General features: G+C 46.7%; 1 protein-coding gene across 5 annotated transcripts in view; it reads left to right on the top strand.

Moving 5' to 3' along the window:
* The window catches only part of M1AP (meiosis 1 associated protein), a 209,922-nt gene that overhangs the window by 139,320 nt on the left and 51,290 nt on the right, over positions 1–19,312 (top strand). For all 5 annotated transcript variants that reach the window (XM_073586833.1, XM_073586836.1, XM_073586832.1 and 2 more), the window contains exon 6: positions 6,449–6,581. In XM_073586833.1, coding sequence (XP_073442934.1) covers positions 6,449–6,581 — 133 coding nt within the window. The remainder of the gene's footprint in view (positions 1–6,448; positions 6,582–19,312) is intronic.

Raw genomic sequence — 19,312 nt, 5'->3', positions numbered from 1 at the left:
TGCCAACTCTATAAGGTGAGTAGATTAGTAGATTCACCCTCACCCTATTTTGATGATACATTTTTAATACTACGCTTAGATAGCGCTCCCATATTTCCCTAAGGTACATCATATTACCACTCAAAGCTGAGAGTTGGCACTTTAAGCCCACTGATCATAGGACTGTATGTGGAGTATGTTTTGGTAAATGGCAAAAAAGCCAAAACCTGTGTCACTGTTCACATGTTTCTGAACAGTGTATGTACAACCACTGGCAAAAATTCTGGAATCCCCGGCCTTGGAGGATATTCATTCAGTTGTTTAATTATGTAGAAAAAAAGCCGATCACAGACCTGGCACAAAACTAAAGTCATTTCAGATGGCGACTTTCTGGCTCTAAGAAACACTAAAAGAAATCAAGAACAACAAATGTGTTAGTCAGTAATGGTGACTTTTTTAGACCAAGCAGAGGGAAAAATTATGGAGTTACTCAGTTCTGAGGGAAAAAATTATGGAATCATGAAAAACAAACAAAAAAACCCCTCCAGCACATCACTAGTATTCTGTGGCGCCACCTCTGGCTTGTCTAACAGCTTGCAGTCTCTGAGGCCTGGACTTAAAGGGAAGGTGCCGCAATTTTATATAATTTGCAAAAAAGTAGTAAGTTACAAAACATGTTGTTTCAGCAAATGTTGTACTAACCAGGATTTATGGTTTGTTTGTAATAATGTTTTCATGTAGCCACTGGGCGCTGACATCTTGATTTGCAGATCTGTGGAGGACTCATACAGTCTGCAAATATGGCCGTCCCTGGACATAGGAGACTGCGGTCGGCTCCCGACTCCACATTGCAGCCTCATTAGCAGTGAACTGGGCACGCCCCTGTGGGCTGCACCACTCACTGCTGTAGGTGTGGCTGGGCGCCATTTTACTGTAGCCCAGTGCTATCTGCTGAGCTCCACTTACCCTCTATCACAGGACCACTTGTGGCATAACGGGTCCTGTGTTGTGAGGAGAGGCTGAAGAAAAGGAGAAGGTGGTCAGCAGAGGAGAGAAGCGCTCACTGGAGCCGGAGGATGGAGAGTGGTGAGTGCGGGTGACTTTCCTCTATGCTCCTCTGTCCTGCTTACTCCAGGCTCAGCCCTGTGCTTCCTGCTCCAGCGTCCTCCTGCTCTGTCTCCGCCTCCTCACTCACAGCCCCAGTGATCTCCGGTAATCTGACACCTTTGCTTTTATGGCTGTCTGAGGAGGACAGTGACTTATACAGCCCATAGTCTTGTGTATAATCGGGGGGGGGCTGGAAGTTTCACCAGTGTGGACATATCTGTAATACTGTCTGCTGAGCCGTGTATCTAATCCTCTCCTGTGTGATACTGCCTGCTGAGCCGTGTATCTAACCCTATCCTGTGTGATACTGCCTGCTGAGCCGTGTATCTAACCCTATCCTGTGTGATACTGCCTGCTGAGCCGTGCATCTAATCCTCTTCTGTGTGATACTGCCTGCTGAGCTGTGTATCTAATCCTATCCTGTGTGATACTGACTGCTGAGCTGTGTATCTAATCCTATCCTGTGTGATACTGACTGCTGAGCTGTGTATCTAATCCTCTCCTGTGTGATACTGCCTGCTGAGCCGTGTATCTAACCCTATCCTGTGTGATACTGCCTGCTGAGCCGTGTATCTAATCCTATCCTGTGTGATACTGCCTGCTGAGCCGTGTATCTAATCCTCTCCTGTGTGATACTGCCTGCTGAGCCGTGCATCTAATCCTCTTCTGTGTGATACTGACTGCTGAGCCGTGTATCTAATCCTATCCTGTGTGATACTGCCTGCTGAGCCGTGCATCTAATCCTCTTCTGTGTGATACTGCCTGCTGAGCCGTGTATCTAATCCTCTCCTGTGTGATACTGCCTGCTGAGCCGTGCATCTAATCCTCTTCTGTGTGATACTGACTGCTGAGCCGTGTATCTAATCCTATCCTGTGTGATACTGCCTGCTGAGCCGTGCATCTAATCCTCTTCTGTGTGATACTGACTGCTGAGCCGTGTATCTAATCCTATCCTGTGTGATACTGCCTGCTGAGCCGTGCATCTAATCCTCTTCTGTGTGATACTGCCTGCTGAGCCGTGTATCTAATCCTCTCCTGTGTGATACTGCCTGCTGAGCCGTGCATCTAATCCTCTTCTGTGTGATACTGACTGCTGAGCCGTGTATCTAATCCTATCCTGTGTGATACTGCCTGCTGAGCCGTGCATCTAATCCTCTTCTGTGTGATACTGCCTGCTGAGCCGTGTATCTAATCCTATCCTGTGTGATACTGCCTGCTGAGCCGTGCATCTAATCCTCTTCTGTGTGATACTGCCTGCTGAGCCGTGTATCTAATCCTATCCTGTGTGATACTGCCTGCTGAGCCGTGCATCTAATCCTCTTCTGTGTGATACTGACTGCTGAGCCGTGTATCTAATCCTATCCTGTGTGATACTGCCTGCTGAGCCGTGCATCTAATCCTCTTCTGTGTGATACTGCCTGCTGAGCCGTGTATCTAATCCTCTCCTGTGTGATACTGCCTGCTGAGCCGTGCATCTAATCCTCTTCTGTGTGATACTGACTGCTGAGCCGTGTATCTAATCCTATCCTGTGTGATACTGCCTGCTGAGCCGTGCATCTAATCCTCTTCTGTGTGATACTGCCTGCTGAGCCGTGTATCTAATCCTATCCTGTGTGATACTGACTGCTGAGCCGTGTATCTAATCCTATCCTGTGTGATACTGCCTGCTGAGCCGTGCATCTAATCCTCTTCTGTGTGATACTGACTGCTGAGCCGTGTATCTAATCCTATCCTGTGTGATACTGCCTGCTGAGCCGTGCATCTAATCCTCTTCTGTGTGATACTGCCTGCTGAGCCGTGTATCTAATCCTCTCCTGTGTGATACTGCCTGCTGAGCCGTGCATCTAATCCTCTTCTGTGTGATACTGACTGCTGAGCCGTGTATCTAATCCTATCCTGTGTGATACTGCCTGCTGAGCCGTGCATCTAATCCTCTTCTGTGTGATACTGCCTGCTGAGCCGTGTATCTAATCCTCTCCTGTGTGATACTGCCTGCTGAGCCGTGCATCTAATCCTCTTCTGTGTGATACTGACTGCTGAGCCGTGTATCTAATCCTATCCTGTGTGATACTGCCTGCTGAGCCGTGCATCTAATCCTCTTCTGTGTGATACTGCCTGCTGAGCCGTGTATCTAATCCTCTCCTGTGTGATACTGCCTGCTGAGCCGTGCATCTAATCCTCTTCTGTGTGATACTGACTGCTGAGCCGTGTATCTAATCCTATCCTGTGTGATACTGCCTGCTGAGCCGTGCATCTAATCCTCTTCTGTGTGATACTGCCTGCTGAGCCGTGTATCTAATCCTATCCTGTGTGATACTGACTGCTGAGCCGTGCATCTAATCCTCTTCTGTGTGATACTGCCTGCTGAGCCGTGCATCTAATCCTCTTCTGTGTGATACTGACTGCTGAGCTGTGTATCTAATCCTATCCTGTGTGATGCTGCCTGCTGAGCCGTGTATCTAATCCTATCCTGTGTGATGCTGCCTGCTGAGCCGTGTATCTAATCCTATCCTGTGTGATACTGCTCTCCTGAAATACTCTGTGCTGCTGTCACTCTGCTCCCAGAATCCTTGCTGCCTGCCATCCTCGGTGACCGAAGACCCCATTCCTCTCCTCAGATCCCGTCCTGGCGATGTGTGAAACCGAGGGGACAGGGGCCTGATGTATGGTGGAAGGAGCAGGGCGACAGCAGCACAGAGTATTTCAGGAGAGCAGTGTGCTGGTCTGTGGGGGGCGCCCTGTTCGGTGCCAGGGATTGTACAAAGAGCGCTGTGTTTTATTCACATGGATGGACCGTCTGCTTGTCTGCTCCACAGAAATCCAGGAAACATGTCTGCTGATTGATGGCCTGTTCTGATCCAGACTTTACATGCAAAGACAGTCAGTAACTTTGCAAGCCCCATCAAAATGGCTGCTCACTGTGTCTATAGATGTCATAGGTTTTTGTGCCAGATTTCAGTAGCTGCTCCCCCTAGTGTTAACAAGTGGAAATGCCAAACTTTTTAAAATTATTTTTCATATTTTGCAAAATTAAAAACAAATGATAATATTTTTTAAGAAAATGTAAACATTAATTCTTTACATTTTTTCAATTGCTGAAAAAAAATTTTTTGGATGGCACCTTCCCTTTAATGAGGGTCACACTCTTCATCAATCTGGCTCCAACTTTCTCTGGTTGCTGTCGCCAGATCAGCGTTGCAGGTTGGAGCCTTGTCATCGACCATTTTCTTCAACTTCCACCAAAGATTTTCAATTGGATTGAGATCCGGACTATTTGCAGGCCATGACATTGACCTTATGTGTCTTTTTTCAAGGAATGTTTTCACAGTTTTTGCTCTATGGCAGGATGCAGTATCATCCTGAAAAATGATTTCATCATCCCCAAACATTCTTTCAATTGATGGGATAAGAAATGTGTCCAAAATATCAGCATAAACTTGTGCATTTATTGAAGATGTAATGACAGCCATCTCCCCTGTGCCTGTCATGCAGCCCCATGTCATCAATGACTGGGGAAATTTGCATGTTCTCTTCAGGCAGTCTATAAATCTCATTGGAACTGCACCAAACAAAAGTTCCAGCATCATCACCTTGCCCAATGCAGATTCGCGATTCATCACTGAATATGACTTTCATCCAGTTATCCACAGTCCACGACTGCTTTTCCTTAGCGCATTGTAACCTTGTTTTTTTCTGTTTAGGTGTTAATGATGGCTTTCGTTTAGCTTTTCTGTATGTAAATCCCATTTCCTTTAGGCGGTTTCTTACAGTTCGGTCACAGACGTTGACTCCAGTTTCCTCCCCTTCATTCCTCATTTCTTTTGTTTCTCATTTCCTGTTTTGGAGACATAGTGCTTTATGTTTCTGGTCTTGACGCTTTGATGTCTTCCTTGGTCTACCAGTATGTTTGCCTTTAACAACCTTCCCATGTTTGTATTTGGTTCAGATTTTAGACACAGCTGACCGTGAACAACCAACATCTTTTGCAACATTGCGTGATGATTTACCCTCTTTTAAGAGTTTGATAATCCTCTCCTTTGTTTCAATTGACATCTCTCGTGTTGGAGCCATGATTCATGTCAGACCACTTGGTGCAACAGCTCTCCAAGATGTGATCACTCCTTTTTAGATGCAGAGTAACGAGCAGATCTAATTTGATGCGGGTGTTAGTTTTGGGAATGAAAATTTACAGGGTGATGCCATAATTTTTTCCCTCAGAATTGAGTGACTCCATAATTTTTCCCCTCTGCTTGGTTTAAACAAGTCACCATTACTGACTACCACATTTGTTGTTGTCAGGATCCTAGGACTTTCCGGTCTGTTTTGAATGAACTTTTGCCCTTGGTTAAGATGGAGTTTTCGGTCCTGTTGCATCACTTCCTCTTAGCTGCCCTTAGTTAAGATGGAGTTTTCGTTTACATCACTTCCTCCCCAGCTGCATAAAAACCCGCCCCTAAGCACAAGCAAATCGCTTGAGTATATTGATTCCTGGTGTGCTCCTGCCCTGCCACTCTCCCAGATCTTGTGACTCTGGAACAACCCTGCTTCCTGCTTGAGACTTCACCTCTCTGGACCTCTGGATACCGCTGGACTTCTGGCTGCCGCACCCGGTTAGTGTTTGTGCCCACTGAAGCTCCCCTTACTGGATCTCCACCGGACTCATCATACCAGAGGCTCGCTACAACTGGACTTCTGTTTGCTATACTGGTTAGTAGCTGTTACCCGGTGCCCGCTGAACATTATCCTGCTGGACATTTGTTATACTCTGGACTTTGCCTGCAATACCCAGTTATATTCCGTACTCAGTGACTCTTGATAACTCACCATCCTTGCTGAACCTTTTGCTATGTGCTGCTGTATGTCTGTGCTCTGAACCCGTTACGTATTTCCACGTTTGTTGTGCACAATTGTATATAAATCACTTGCTTCACTAAGCGTGTCTCTGCCGTCATTGCCCTACGCCATTGAAGTCCTTATACCATACATAAGTATTATAGTTGTCCTTGATTTCTTTTAGTGTTTCTTAAAGCCAGAAAGTCGCCATTGAATTGACTTTAGTTTTGTGCCAGGTCTGTGATCGGCTTTTTTTCTACAAAATTAAACACATGAATGAACATCCTCCAAGGCCGGGATTCCATAGTTTTTGCCAGGGGTTGTATATAATAAATATTTTTGTAATCGTAGATGTGGGATTCTCTTGTGATGTTACTGTGCATGAGACCTTGAGAAGGCATATTCCTGCGACATGAGGTTGTCCTGAGGGAGTGCTGTCTATCCTGTGCTCCTGCAGTAAACTGGGATAGAAGTGCATGAGAATGGACGTGTGCTGCCACACCTGACTATTATATTCTTCACCTTGTAGTAGAAGTCATGTGTGATGTGAGCCTACCACTGCTAAATCCAGGACTGCTCCATGGAGAGGAAGGCGAGGTGTATCCCCGGGAGTCAGATATGGCTGCAGGCACTGGAGCCACCCAAGCCTGGAAGGTCATAAGGTAAAGAGCAGATGTTAGAGGGGTCTGGTTATAATGGTGGACACTGGGGGCAGGACAGGGCAGTGGATAATGAGATCCATGCGTGACACAACTTTAAAGGTGAAGAATTCAACAAAAGCCTAAACGACTAGAAGGTAAGACTATCACTGTATTGTGCGGTAGATCGGCTCACACGGCTGCTTTACAAGCTCGTCAAAGGAATGTTTTTGTTTAAATCTTCAGCTAGTTTATTAATAATAATCTTAATAATAATAATCTTTATTTTTATATAGCGCTAACATATTCCGCAGCGCTTTACAGTTTGCACACATTATCATCATTGTCCCCGATGGGGCTCACAATCTACATTCCCTATCAGTATGTCTTTGGAATGTGGGAGGAAACGAGAGAACCCAGAGGAAACCCACGCAAACACGGGGAGAACATACAAACTCCTTGCAGATGTTGTCCTTGGTGGGATTCGACTCCAGCGCTGCAAGGCTGCAGTGCTAGCCACTGAGCAACCGTGCTGCCCATATTAAAATATGCCTCATAAACCAGTGAATAACCAAACAGACACATACATTCAGTTTTGTTTTCCTAAATAAACCACATACATTACAGTCCATATAATTGCGGGGTCCCTGCTCAGAAATCAGGGTTTAGCTCCTTTAATCAAGAGCCCAGCTGTTTTAGGTCATCTCACCTTCAGAGCCCATAGACCAATCAATAAAGTCCAGAGGCTTCGCTTTTCTTCCTGAACCACACCCTAGGATGGAGATACGGTGAACAGCCGTCACACCCAGCTCTTTAGCTGTTCACAATAAACCTGGCCCTATCATGGCCAACTAATCCCTGTCAGCAATTAACGTGCTGGAGCAAACTTTCAGGTTCATATGATGGAAGCTAATAACCTCAGTGAAACATATCTCCCCTCCAGCACATTACCAGTGACCCTCTTACAATTGTTGCATCATGATTCATGTGCGAGGGGATAAGGTACTGAGTGGTGGAAGGAACCAGGGAGGGCTAATGGCCTATAGATTAAGAAATGCTAAGTGATTGCCTAGTCCAAGGCGCTCACATCCTATATATTTTGCTACCTAGACAAATTCTGATGGTTCACAGATTGTGGCAGGATAATTTACGGGGCCGGTTGTGGAAGATCTTGGAAGAAGCAATGCGGTGTTGGATTTTGTTGCTTCTCAGAATGCGGATCATGACTGATCCTGAAAACCCTGGTACCAGTGGCCACAATATCATCTCGTTTCCCAAAACTGTGAAAATTAAACTCAAGAAGGGAGGGCAAAAACATTTAAAGGTGATTTCCACTCGCTTGATACTGATAGCTTGTTCTTGGGATAGGCACCCTCACCTGTGAACCATTTACAGGGCTAGGCTCCATGACTGCGTCACATGTAGTGACTGTTGGGTACTGTTCAAATAAGTGCAGCAGCTACTACACTGTGTGATGGCTCTATGTTGTTCTGCTCTGGACTCCAGTACCATCCGGACACTGCCGGAGCTGGTAACATCTGATTGGTGGAGGTAGTGACAGGTCAGACTTGAAAGGACCCCAAAATATCAGAAAACTTATTTTTATAAAGTTTCTTCAGGTTAGGGCTGCACTATAGGACTGGAAGAAGCTACTGTCAGAAATTGGCTGCTATCCATTTGGAATAGTTATTTTGCAAAATGTATTCTCATAAGTTAACTCTGCATTCCACATTATTCTGCAGATTGAATGTAAGTGTGATAAAGATGTCATTTTCTGTTTTGTTTCTCTATAACCTCATGGTTGGGTGGTTTCTTAGGGTCTTTGGTTCGCTGACATCAAGGATGGATGAACACAGAACTTAACCACATGCTAAAAAGGAAGAAAAAAATGTTTATAAAATGGAAAGAGGGAGGCATATCTAAAGAAGAATATAATGCTGTCTGCAGAACCTGCAGAGCACAAATCAGATTAGCTAAAGCTGACAATGAATTGATGCTTGCAAGAGATGTCAAAAGCAATAATAAAGGATTTTGGGGATATGTCAAAAGTAAAAGAAAAGTCAAAGATGCTATAGGATTTTGAGAAGGCCGAGCTTTTAGATTCCTATTTTGCATCTGTTTTCTCTCGCCGCTTCAAGCCGCCCCAACCAGGATAGGGAGCGGCAGGTCTCATATAGAACCAACCCATTGGGGAGAATGCGTGCTCAGCAGCCCAGATCAAGGGGAGCCAGATCCCAAAGATCGTCAGCCAAAGGACTCGAGGCGTTTACCAGACGACACCAGCAAGGTGAGCGGCCGACTACTCTGGTTTCGCCACGTCTGGTTCAGTGTCGCATGCGACGCATGGGTAAAGGAGTTGGTGGCCTCAGGTTACAAAATAGAATTTGTCAGATGCCCTCCAAGACGTTTTTTTTTCTTTCTCGTCTTCCCAGGGTGGATACCCAGGCAAGGGCTCTGTTTAGGAGCCATCGAATCGCTCCAGCACAGCGGAGTCATTGTTCCCTTGCCAGAACACGAAAGGGCTCAGGGTTTTTATTCCAACCTGTTTGCGGTTCCCAAAAAGGACGGACCTGTTAGACCGGTTTTGGACCTGAAGCTTCTGAACAAATTTATCAGGATCAGACATTTCTGGTTGGAGTCTCTCCGTTCAGTCATATCGGCCATGAAGCAGGGAGAATACTTGGCCTCGATCGACATCCGGGACGCATATCTGCATATTCCCATTTTTTTCCTCCATCAAAGGTTTCTACGTTTCGCCATCAACGGTCGTGATTTTCAATTCGTAGCACTACCCTTCGGGCTAGCCACAGCTCCCAGAGTGTTCACAAAGGTTAGGGCAGTTGTCATGGCCCTACTGCATTCTCGAGGCATAGTCATCTTGCCTTACTTGGACGACCTCTTGGTCAAGGGCCCTTCAATACGGGCTTGCGGGGAAAATGTCAACATCACGCTAGATACTCTTGCCCGCTTAGGGTGGTTGGTCAATGCAAAGAAGTCATCACTTGTGCCAGCTCAGAGGATTTCCTTCTTAAGATTGATCTTCATCACGAAACAATCACTGACCTCAGGGAGACCAGTCAAAGAAAACACTGCGGCAGCCGGCAAAGGCGCTCAATCAGTGAAATCCTAGGTGCAATGCTCCCTGAGAAATACGAATGTGCAAATAAAGTCCGTGGAGCCTCATTTAAGAGTCTCAAACACGGGACTAGCCAGATCTTCCTCCAGGGAAGGACCCAGCCAAGGGGTGGGTCCTTTCAGAAACCACCATTACCACCATATTAAGTGGCCCTTTAAGTCAATATCCAGCTCTTTACGAGTTTACAGATATGACAAGGGAAATACCAAGGCCAGGTATCCATCCACAGACAGCTGTTTCGGGGTGTTGCCCCTCATCAGTGTGGAGTAGGATTCTGGCTAGGTGGGAGCAATGCCTAGTAGACCAACATCACGAAACAATCACTGACCTCAGGGAGACCAGTCATAGAAAACACTGCGGCAGCCGGCAAAGGCGCTCAATCAGTGAAATCCTAGGTTCAATGCTCCCTGGGAAATATGAATATGCAAATAAAGTCCGTGGAGCCTCATTTAAGAGTCTCAAACACGAGATCTGGCTAGTCCCGTGTTTGAGACTCTTAAATGAGGCTCCACGGACTTTATTTGCATATATGAATGATCTTCGACTCTTGCCGAGTGTTGGTAATTCTCCCTCAGGACAAAGCGCTAGCTCTCCGGCAGGGAGTCTGGACGCTTCGCCAACCAGTCCCTCATACCATCCTTTTCGGGATGAGGATTCTAGAAAAATGGTGGCAGCAATGAAAGCAATACTGTTCGCCCAGTTCCATCTTCGCCCTCTGCAGCGCGCCATCTTGTCAGCCTAGGATAAGAATCCTTTCACGCTCGATCGGCGGTGCCGATTATCCCCTCAAGTCAGGCGGTTACTCGGGTGGTGGATGACCAGTTCCTCTCTGACCCAGGGAAAACCCTTCCCCCCAGATCATTGGTTGGTGATGACAACCGACGCCAGTCTCCTCGGCTGGGGAGCGGTGCTTCGCCACCACACGACCCAGGGTCGATGGTCTCCGCAGGAGGCCCGCCTCCCGAAAAACTTATTGGGGATATGAGCAATTTGGCTGTCTCTGCCACAGTTTCATCACTTCTTAGCAGGCTGCCCCCCGTCCGAGTTCAATCAGACAACGCCACGGCGGTGGCTTACATAAATCACCAAGGCGGCACCCGCAGCAAAGCAACCATGCGCGAGGTGGGGCATGTGCGTCAGTGGGCCGACGCAAACCACTCGGTGATTTCGGCAGTCTACATCCCGGGCATGGAAAATTGGGCGGCAGACTTTCTCAGCCGGCAGGGTCTTGCGTCCGGAGAGTGGTCACTGCATCCCGAGGTCTTCCAGCTGTTTTGTCAACTGTGGGGAACTATGGATGTGGACCTGATGACTTCCAGAGTGAAAGCCAAGGTGCCCACATATGCCGCTCGGGCCAGGGACCTGCAGCCAATCGCTGTGGATGCATTGGTTCTGCCATGGAACCAATTCCGCCTCCCCCGCTACCACTATTTCCGAGAGTCATAAAAAAGATCAAGATGGAAGAGGTTCCTGCGATTCTGCTGGCCCCAGACAGGCCCCGTCTAGCGTGGCACGCAGATCTAATGTAGCTGCTCGCCGACGTCCCTTGGCGTCTACCGGAGCGCCCAGATCTACTTTCTCAAGGGCCGATTTGCCACCCGAACTCAGGGGCCCTGTATTTGATGGCATGGCCATTGAATATTGGATCCTAACCCAGGCAGGTTTTGGGAGCAAGGTGGTCGCTACAATGGTTAGCGCCCGGAAGCCTGCTTCGGCACAAATTTACCTCCACACCTGGAAGGTGTTCTTTGCTTGGTGTCGAGGCCAGGGTGTCTCTGCACTAAGATTCTCGATCCCCAACATCTTGGCTTTTCTCCAGTCAGGTCTAGACTCTGGGTTAGCCCCAAGCTCCCTCGGGAGACCAATATCGACCTTATCCGTTCTATTCTAGCGTAGAATTGCTACCAATTTGCATGTGAAGACTTTCATCCAGGGAGTCTCCCATTTGGTACCTCCCTATAGGGCGCCTATGGACGCCTGGGACCTTAACCTGGTCCTAAGTGTTCTGCAGGAAGCTCCTTTTGAACCTCTTCAGGAGGACTCTTTGAGGTATCTTTCCTGGAAGGTCGTGTTCCTTGTGGCCATAACCTCTATTAGGCGGGTTTCGGAGCTGGCGGCCCTATCCTGCCGAGCTCCGTTCCTCACTTTCCATAAGGATAGGGTGGTGCTCAGACCAGCCCCTCCTTTTCTGCCGAAAGTCGTGTCCTCATTTCATATTAATGAGGATGTTGTCTTGCCTTCATTTTGTCCAGCACCGGTGCACCATGTGGAAAAAGCTCCTCACACGTTAGACCGGAGGTACGTGTTGTGGACGGCACCCTTTCGTCAGATGGACGCGCTGTTCGTGGTCCCCGAAGGGTGCAGGATGGGACTCGCTGCCTCAAAGTCGACCGTAGCCAGATGGATTTGTTTGTCTATTCAGGAGTCCTACCACATTAGAGGCACGCTGATTCCAGCAGGGATCAGAGCGCACTCTACTCCGGCAGTGGGCGCCTCTTAGGCGCTTCGGCACCAGGCTTCAACGGAACAGGTTTGCAAGGCAGCAACCTGGTCCAGCCTGCACATATTTGCCAGACATTATAATATCCATACTCAGGCCTCAGCGGATGCGTGCCTAGAATGATTCTCCAAGCAGCGGTGGCGCACCTTTAAACCAGAGGTACATGTAGCTTGGATCGGTGAGTCAACTTCCCACCCAGGGACTGCTTTAGGACGTCCCACAGTATCTGTGTCCCCCAATGAGGCGAAGGAGAAACATGGATTTTTGTGATAAACTCACCGTAAAATCCTTTTCTCAGAGACACTCATTGGGGGACACAGTACCCACCCTGATAGCCAAGTTGGCATCTGTTTTGTTAAATTAATATGCATTTATGTGATATGAGGGTGGTCTTTTTCTGGATATGTTGTACCTGTATAAGGCTGATTTTGTTGTACTCCTACTGCTTTGGCACCAAACTGATTTCTTTCTGCAATGGGTGCGAGGGTGTATACGGCGGAGGAGGAGATAACCTCTTTTTTCACTTAGTGTCAGCCTCCAAGCGGCAGAAGCATACACCCACAGTACCTGTGTCCCCCAATGAGCGTCTCGGAGAAAAAGATTTTACGGTGAGTTTATCACAAAAATCCATGTTTTCGTTGTATGGTAATTTTTGAAGACAAGCCTTATAAAAGGAAATGACGGTGTAATTAATACATCTGGACCTGTTGAAGCGTGGATAACGCCAAACAGCTGCAGTCCTGTTCATTTCACTGCATTTTGTTCACGTACCTAGCCCGACTTTAACCTTGTCCACATGATTTAATAAAGGATTATGGTTTTTTAATGGAGTTGAAGAGTGCTGCATTTTTCCTTCTGGATATTGCTTTGCTACTACGTGTGGTTCAATCAAGCATCTGTTCTTACATTCACCATATTGCATTTTCATATTGGGGATATATTGTCCTCAACAATAGCGCAGCACTTTATATTGGGCAAGGTGGTTACTGTCCATCCTATACTTATTGTTTACATTGAGTACATAGCACATATATATATATATATATATATATATATATATATATATATATAAAAAAAAATTTTATTTATACATATATATATATATATATATATATATATATATATATATATACAAAGGTAAAAAAAAATAGGCAGCACTCAAATTAAATGTGAAAAAAGTGGATACTTTACTGATCCTCCAGTGGCAACGTTTCAACGGTGACCCGTCTTTATCAAGTGCTGCCTATTTTTTTTACCTTTGTTAATTTGGCTGTTTGGACACTGCTGAATAGGTTTTGCACCAACTATTTAATTTTGGTAGTGCTGCCCTTTTTTGATTTTTATATATATATATATATATATATATATATATATATATATATATATATAATTTTTTTTTTCAGTATTTTGTCATACAGCCTTTTATTTTTAAAGGGGTGACTCTTTTATTCACACTAATTATTGTCCTTTGTATACCATATTGAGAACCTGCGCTTATATTATTAATTAGTCACTGTTTTGCTGTTTAACAGTTAGTGCATTGAGGGTGTTCCATGGCAATAAGTCTCTGAATTTGTACTTTCAGGACTACTTTTTTATATTTTGTTTTTAAATGTATTTTCAATAAAAATATTTTTATTCAGTTCTTCTCTTCTTACCAAATTATTCTATTGGATAACTTTTTGTCCGCAGCTGTCTGCATAGCCTTTACTGGTTATTAATTGTAGGGAGATCCCACAGATTTTTTGTTTTGGGTCCTCCATTTTAATAGCCTGTACTGTATGTGTATGTCACTGACCTCTATATATCTGTCTATTTTATGTGTATTTACAGTATGTAATCCATCTATTCTATCCTGTCGGCTCCTGCAGTGATTTTACTGTACACGGCACATGAATTAAAATCATAGAATCGTAGAGTTGGAAGGGACCTCCTGGGCCATCTGGTCCAACCCTCTGCTCAAAGCAGGATTCACTAAATCATCCCAGACAGATGTCTGTCCAGCCTCTGTTTGAAGACTTCCATTGAAGGAGAACTCACCACTCCTCGTGGCAGCCTGTTCCACTCATTGATCACTCTGTCAGCATTCTAATATCTAATCTGTGTCTCCTCCCATTCAGTTTCATCCCATTGCTTCTAGTCTTTCCTTGTGCAAATGAGAATAAAGATGATTCTACTACAATGTGACAGCCCTTGAGATATTTGTAGACAGTTAAGTTTCCTCTCAGTCTTCTCTTCTGCAAGCTAAATATTCCCAAGTCCTGCAACCTTTCCTCATAAGACAGGGTTTGCAGACCGGTCACCATTCTGGTCGCTCTTTTCTGAACTTGCTCCAGTTTGTTGATGTCTTTTTTAAAATGTGGTGCCCAAAACTGGACACAGTATTCCAGATGAGGTCTGACCAAAGAGGAGTAGAGGGAAATAATGACTTCACGTGATCTAGACTGTATGCTTCTGTTAATACATCCTAGAATTGCATTTGCCTTTTTTGCTGCTGCATCACACTGTTGACTCATGTTCAGTCTGTGATCCATTAGTATACCCAAGTCTTTTTCACATGTGCTGTTGCTTAGCCCTATTCCTCCCACTCTGTATATGCTTTTTTCATTTTTATTGCCCAGATGTAGTACTTTGCATTTTTCCCTGTTAAAAAACAATTCTGTTAGTTGCTGCCCACTGCTCCAGTTTATTTATATCTTTTTGAATCCTCTCTCTCTCTTCTCTAGTATTAGCAATCCCTCCTAGCTTTGTGTCATCAGCAAATTTAATCAGTTTACCCTCACTTTCTTCATCTAAATCATTGATAAAGATGTTGAACAATACAGGGCCCAGGTCAGAGCCCTGTGGTACCCCACTTGAGACATTCTTCCAACTGGATGTGCAGCCATTTACGTCCACTCTTTGGGTCCGATCACTAACCAGTAATGAATCCACCTAACAGTTGCCTTGTCCATTCCATACTTTTGCTTTGCTGGAGTCAAGATATACTATATCTACAGCATTTCCCTGATCCACCCAGTGTCATGCCGCCTGTCACGCCGCTCTCACCTGGGGGCGAGTCCTCGGTCCCGACGTCAACTCTTCCAGAGCCGCGGCCGCTCCGGGGGTCCCGTCGGGTGTGCACGCGCACCTCTCGTACTTAGTACCATGTTTTCACCATGTTCTTTGTTCGCATGCACGCTCTCCTCAGCTCTGCCTCCGGGCCTGTCCTCTCTATGGTATTGGAGGACTTGACCTGGAAGTCCTAGTGATCATGTGCTATATCAGGCTACCTCTTGCTATGGGAGGTGCCTGATTATTGTTGTGCTTCCTGGCTTGGTCTGCCTTTGCCTTGCCTTCTCCTATCTCCTTCAGTACTCTGGGGTGTAATTCATCTGGACCTGGAGACTTGACTTAATTTAGGTTAGCTAAGTGTATCCTCACTATCTTTCTGTTTATAGATATCCTGGATTCTTCTATTCCGTTAATAGGACAGTGAAGAACAGTTGATGTTACATTTCCTTTCTGAGAGAAAACAGATGCAAAATAGGAAGTTGAAAGTTCGGCCTTCTCAACATCCTGTCTTACCTTTTCATCATTTTCATCCTGTAAAAATCCTATAGCATCTTTGACTTCTCTTTTACTTTTGACATATCCCCCAAATCCTTTATTATTTCTTTTGACGTCTCATGCAAGCCTCAATTCATTGTGAGCTTTAGATAATCTGATTTGTGCCCTGCAGTTTCTGCAGACAGCATTATATTCTTCTTGAGATATGCCTCCCTCTTTCCATTTTATAAACATTTCTTTCTTCCTTTTAGGCATGTGCTTAAGTTCTGTGTTCATCCATGGCTTTTCTTTTATCTGTGTAATATGTATTCATATATATGTGTGTGTGTCACTGACATCTATATATCTATGTGTTTATATCTATTCTCTCTTCTATGCTAACCTGTCACTGTGATATTACTGTACACATTGTCTCTTCAGAGAGGAAGAGGACTAGAACTCTAGTGCCACCTATTGGAGGTAGCAATCCTAAAAGTCAATGTTGACCCTTTAACGAGCCTTCTTACATGACTTAGGATAAAAGCCAAGCCAGAATCTCCATTTGCAGACAATTCTGGCTTGACTTTTATCCTAAGTCATGTAAGAAGGCTCGTTAAAGGGTCAACATTGACTTTTAGGATTGCTACCTCCAATAGGTGAATCCTTATGGATAAAATAACTTTCTCGGACATACTGTGCGCTGCTAGACAAAGTTCAATTTAACACGACATGAGAAGTTTAACTGTTTAATTCCCAACGCGTTTCGAAGTGTATAATACTTCTTCCTCAGGGGATGACGGGAGCCGGGAGTGCTGCCACTCTGACCGATCCCCAGTTATATGTGGTGGTGCCAAGGACCAGTGCTGTCCTCATGTCTCATAGAGCACGTCCAGACAGCCGTGAATGCTGCCACTCTGACCGCTCCCCAGTTATGTGGTGGTGCCAAGGACCAGTGCTGTCCCCATGTCTCACAGAGCGCACCCAGAGAGCCGTGAATGCTTCCACTCTGACCACTCTCCAGTTATGTGTGGTGGTGCCAAGGACCAGTGCTGTCCTCATGTCTCAGAGCACACCCAGAGAGCCATGAGGGCTGCCACTCTGACCGCTCCTCAGTCATGTGGTGGTGCCAAGGACCAGTGGTGCCCCCATGTCTCATAGAGCACACCCAGAAAGCCATGAGTGCTGCCATTCTGACCGCTCCCCAGTTATGTGGTGGTGCCAAGGACAAGTGCTGTCTCCATGTCTCAGAGTGCACCCAGAGAGCTGTGAATGCTGCCACTGTGACCGCTCCCCAATTATATATGGTGGTGCCAAGGACCAATGCTGTCCTCATGTCTCATAGAGCAAATCCAGAGAGCTGTGAATGATGCCTCTCTGACCACTCCCCAGTTATATGTGGTGGTGCCAAGGACCAGTGCTGTCCCCATGTCTCATAGAGCGCACCCAGAGAGCCGTGAATGCTGCCACTCTGACCACTCCCCAGTTATATGTGGTGGTGCCAAGGACCAGTGCTGTCCCCATGTCTCATAGAGCGCACCCAGAGAGCCGTGAATGCTGCCACTCTGACCACTCCCCAGTTATATGTGGTGGTGCCAAGGACCAGTGCTGTCCCCATGTCTCATAGAGCACATCCAGAGAGCTGTGAATACCGCTATTCTGACCGCTCCCCAGTTATGTGGTGCCAAGGGCCAGTGCTGTCCTCATGTCTCACAGAGCGCACCCAGAGAGCAGTGAGTGCTGCCACTCTGACCGCTCACCAGTTACATGTGGTGGTGCCAAGGACCAGTGCTGTTCCCATGTCTCAGAGCACACCAAGAGAGTGATGAATGCTGCCACTCTGACTGCTCCACAGTTATATGTGGTGGTGCCAAGGACCAGTGCTGTCCCCATGTCTCAGAGCACATCCAGAGAGCTGTGAATACCGCCACTCTGACCGCTCCCCAGTTATGTGGTGGTGCCAAGGACTAGTGCTGTCCTCATGTCTCATAGAGCACACCAAGAGAGCCGTGAATGCCGCCACTCTGACCGCTCCCCAGTTATATGTGGTGGTGCCAAGGACCAGTGCTGTCCCCATTTCTCATAGAGCGCACCCAGAGAGCCGTGAGTGCTGCCACTCTGACCACTCCCCAGTTATATGTGGTGGTGCCAAGGACCTGTGCTGTCCTCATGTCTCATAGAGCGCATCCAGAGAGCTGTGGATGCTGCCACTCTGACCGCTCCCCAGTTATATGTGGTGGTGCCAAGAACCAGTGCTGCCCCCATGTCTCATAGAGCACACCAGGAGAGCTGTGAATGCTGCCACTCTGACCGCTCCCCAGTAATGTGGTGGTGCCAAGGACCAGTGCTGTCCCCATGTCTCAGAGCGCACCCAGAGAGCTGTGAATGCTGCCACTGTGACCGCTCCCCAATTATATATGGTAGTGCCAAGGACCAATGCTGTCCTCATGTCTCATAGAGCACATCCAGAGACCTGTGAATGCTGCCACTCTGACCGCTCCCCAGTTGGTGGTGCCAAGGACCAGTGCTGTCCCCATGTCTCATAGAGCGCACCCAGACAGCTGTGAATGCCGCCAGTCTGACCACTCCCCATTTATATGTGGTGGTGCCAAGGACCAGTGCTGCCCCCATGTGTCATAGAACACATCCAGAGAGCTGTGAATGCCGCCACTCTTTCCGCTCCCCAGTTATATGTGGTGGTGCCAAGGACCAGTGCTGCCCCCATGTTTCATAGAACACATCCAGAGAGCTGTGACTGCCGCCACTCTGACTGCTCCCCAGTTATATGTGGTGGTGCCAAGGACCAGTGCTGTCCCCATGTCTCATAGAGCGCACCCAGAGAGCTGTGAATGCTGCCATTCTGACCGCTCCCCAGTTATGTAGTGGTGCCAAGGACCAGTGGTGCCCCCATGTCTCAGAGCACACCCAGAGAGCCGTGAGTGCTGCCATTCTGACCGCTCCCCAGTTATGTGGTGGTGCCAAGGACCAGTGCTGCCCCCATGTGTCATAGAACACATCAAGAGAGCTGTGAATGCCGCCACTCTGACCACTCCCCAGTTATATGTGGTGGTGCCAAGGACAAGTGCTGTCCCCATGTCTCATAGAGAGCACTTAGAGAGCCGTGAATGTTTTACGTGAGGTTGGATTTACTTCGTTCTTAGATCCCGATATTTGTCGTGTTTGATAAGGTAAATCAGAGGGTCACATTCAGCCTTTCTCTGCCAATTCTGCAATATCTGTCACTAGATTATTTATATCCCACAATACACTCTGTTGTGAGATTAGCACTCAGCCCCATTATAAATGCAGAGATCCCTTTTCTATGCAGCTAGGAATAAGATGTGTTCATCCTTTGTATCAACTACATGTATTTATAGATAGAAAAGAGATCTCCTCTGTATTCAGCTGTCACAGATGGGGTGGACGGGCTGCTCACATGACCCCACCCTGGTGCGTGGTACAGCCGATATAGGGAGTCCAGCTGTATCGTTAGGGTGGCGTGTCCAAGGTGTAAGATCCTGCATATGTGGCGCAGTGTCTGGTAGAGGCTGAGTGACCGTCAGACCTTCATTTGGGAGAGCCCGTGCTATAGAC

This window comes from Dendrobates tinctorius, unplaced genomic scaffold (assembly GCF_039654945.1).
Source record: "Dendrobates tinctorius isolate UK_male_01 unplaced genomic scaffold, ASM3965494v1 ptg000096l, whole genome shotgun sequence".
NCBI lineage: Eukaryota > Metazoa > Chordata > Amphibia > Anura > Dendrobatidae > Dendrobates > Dendrobates tinctorius.
Note: the sequence above shows the minus strand (reverse complement) of the source record. Positions and strands in the feature narration are given on the sequence as shown.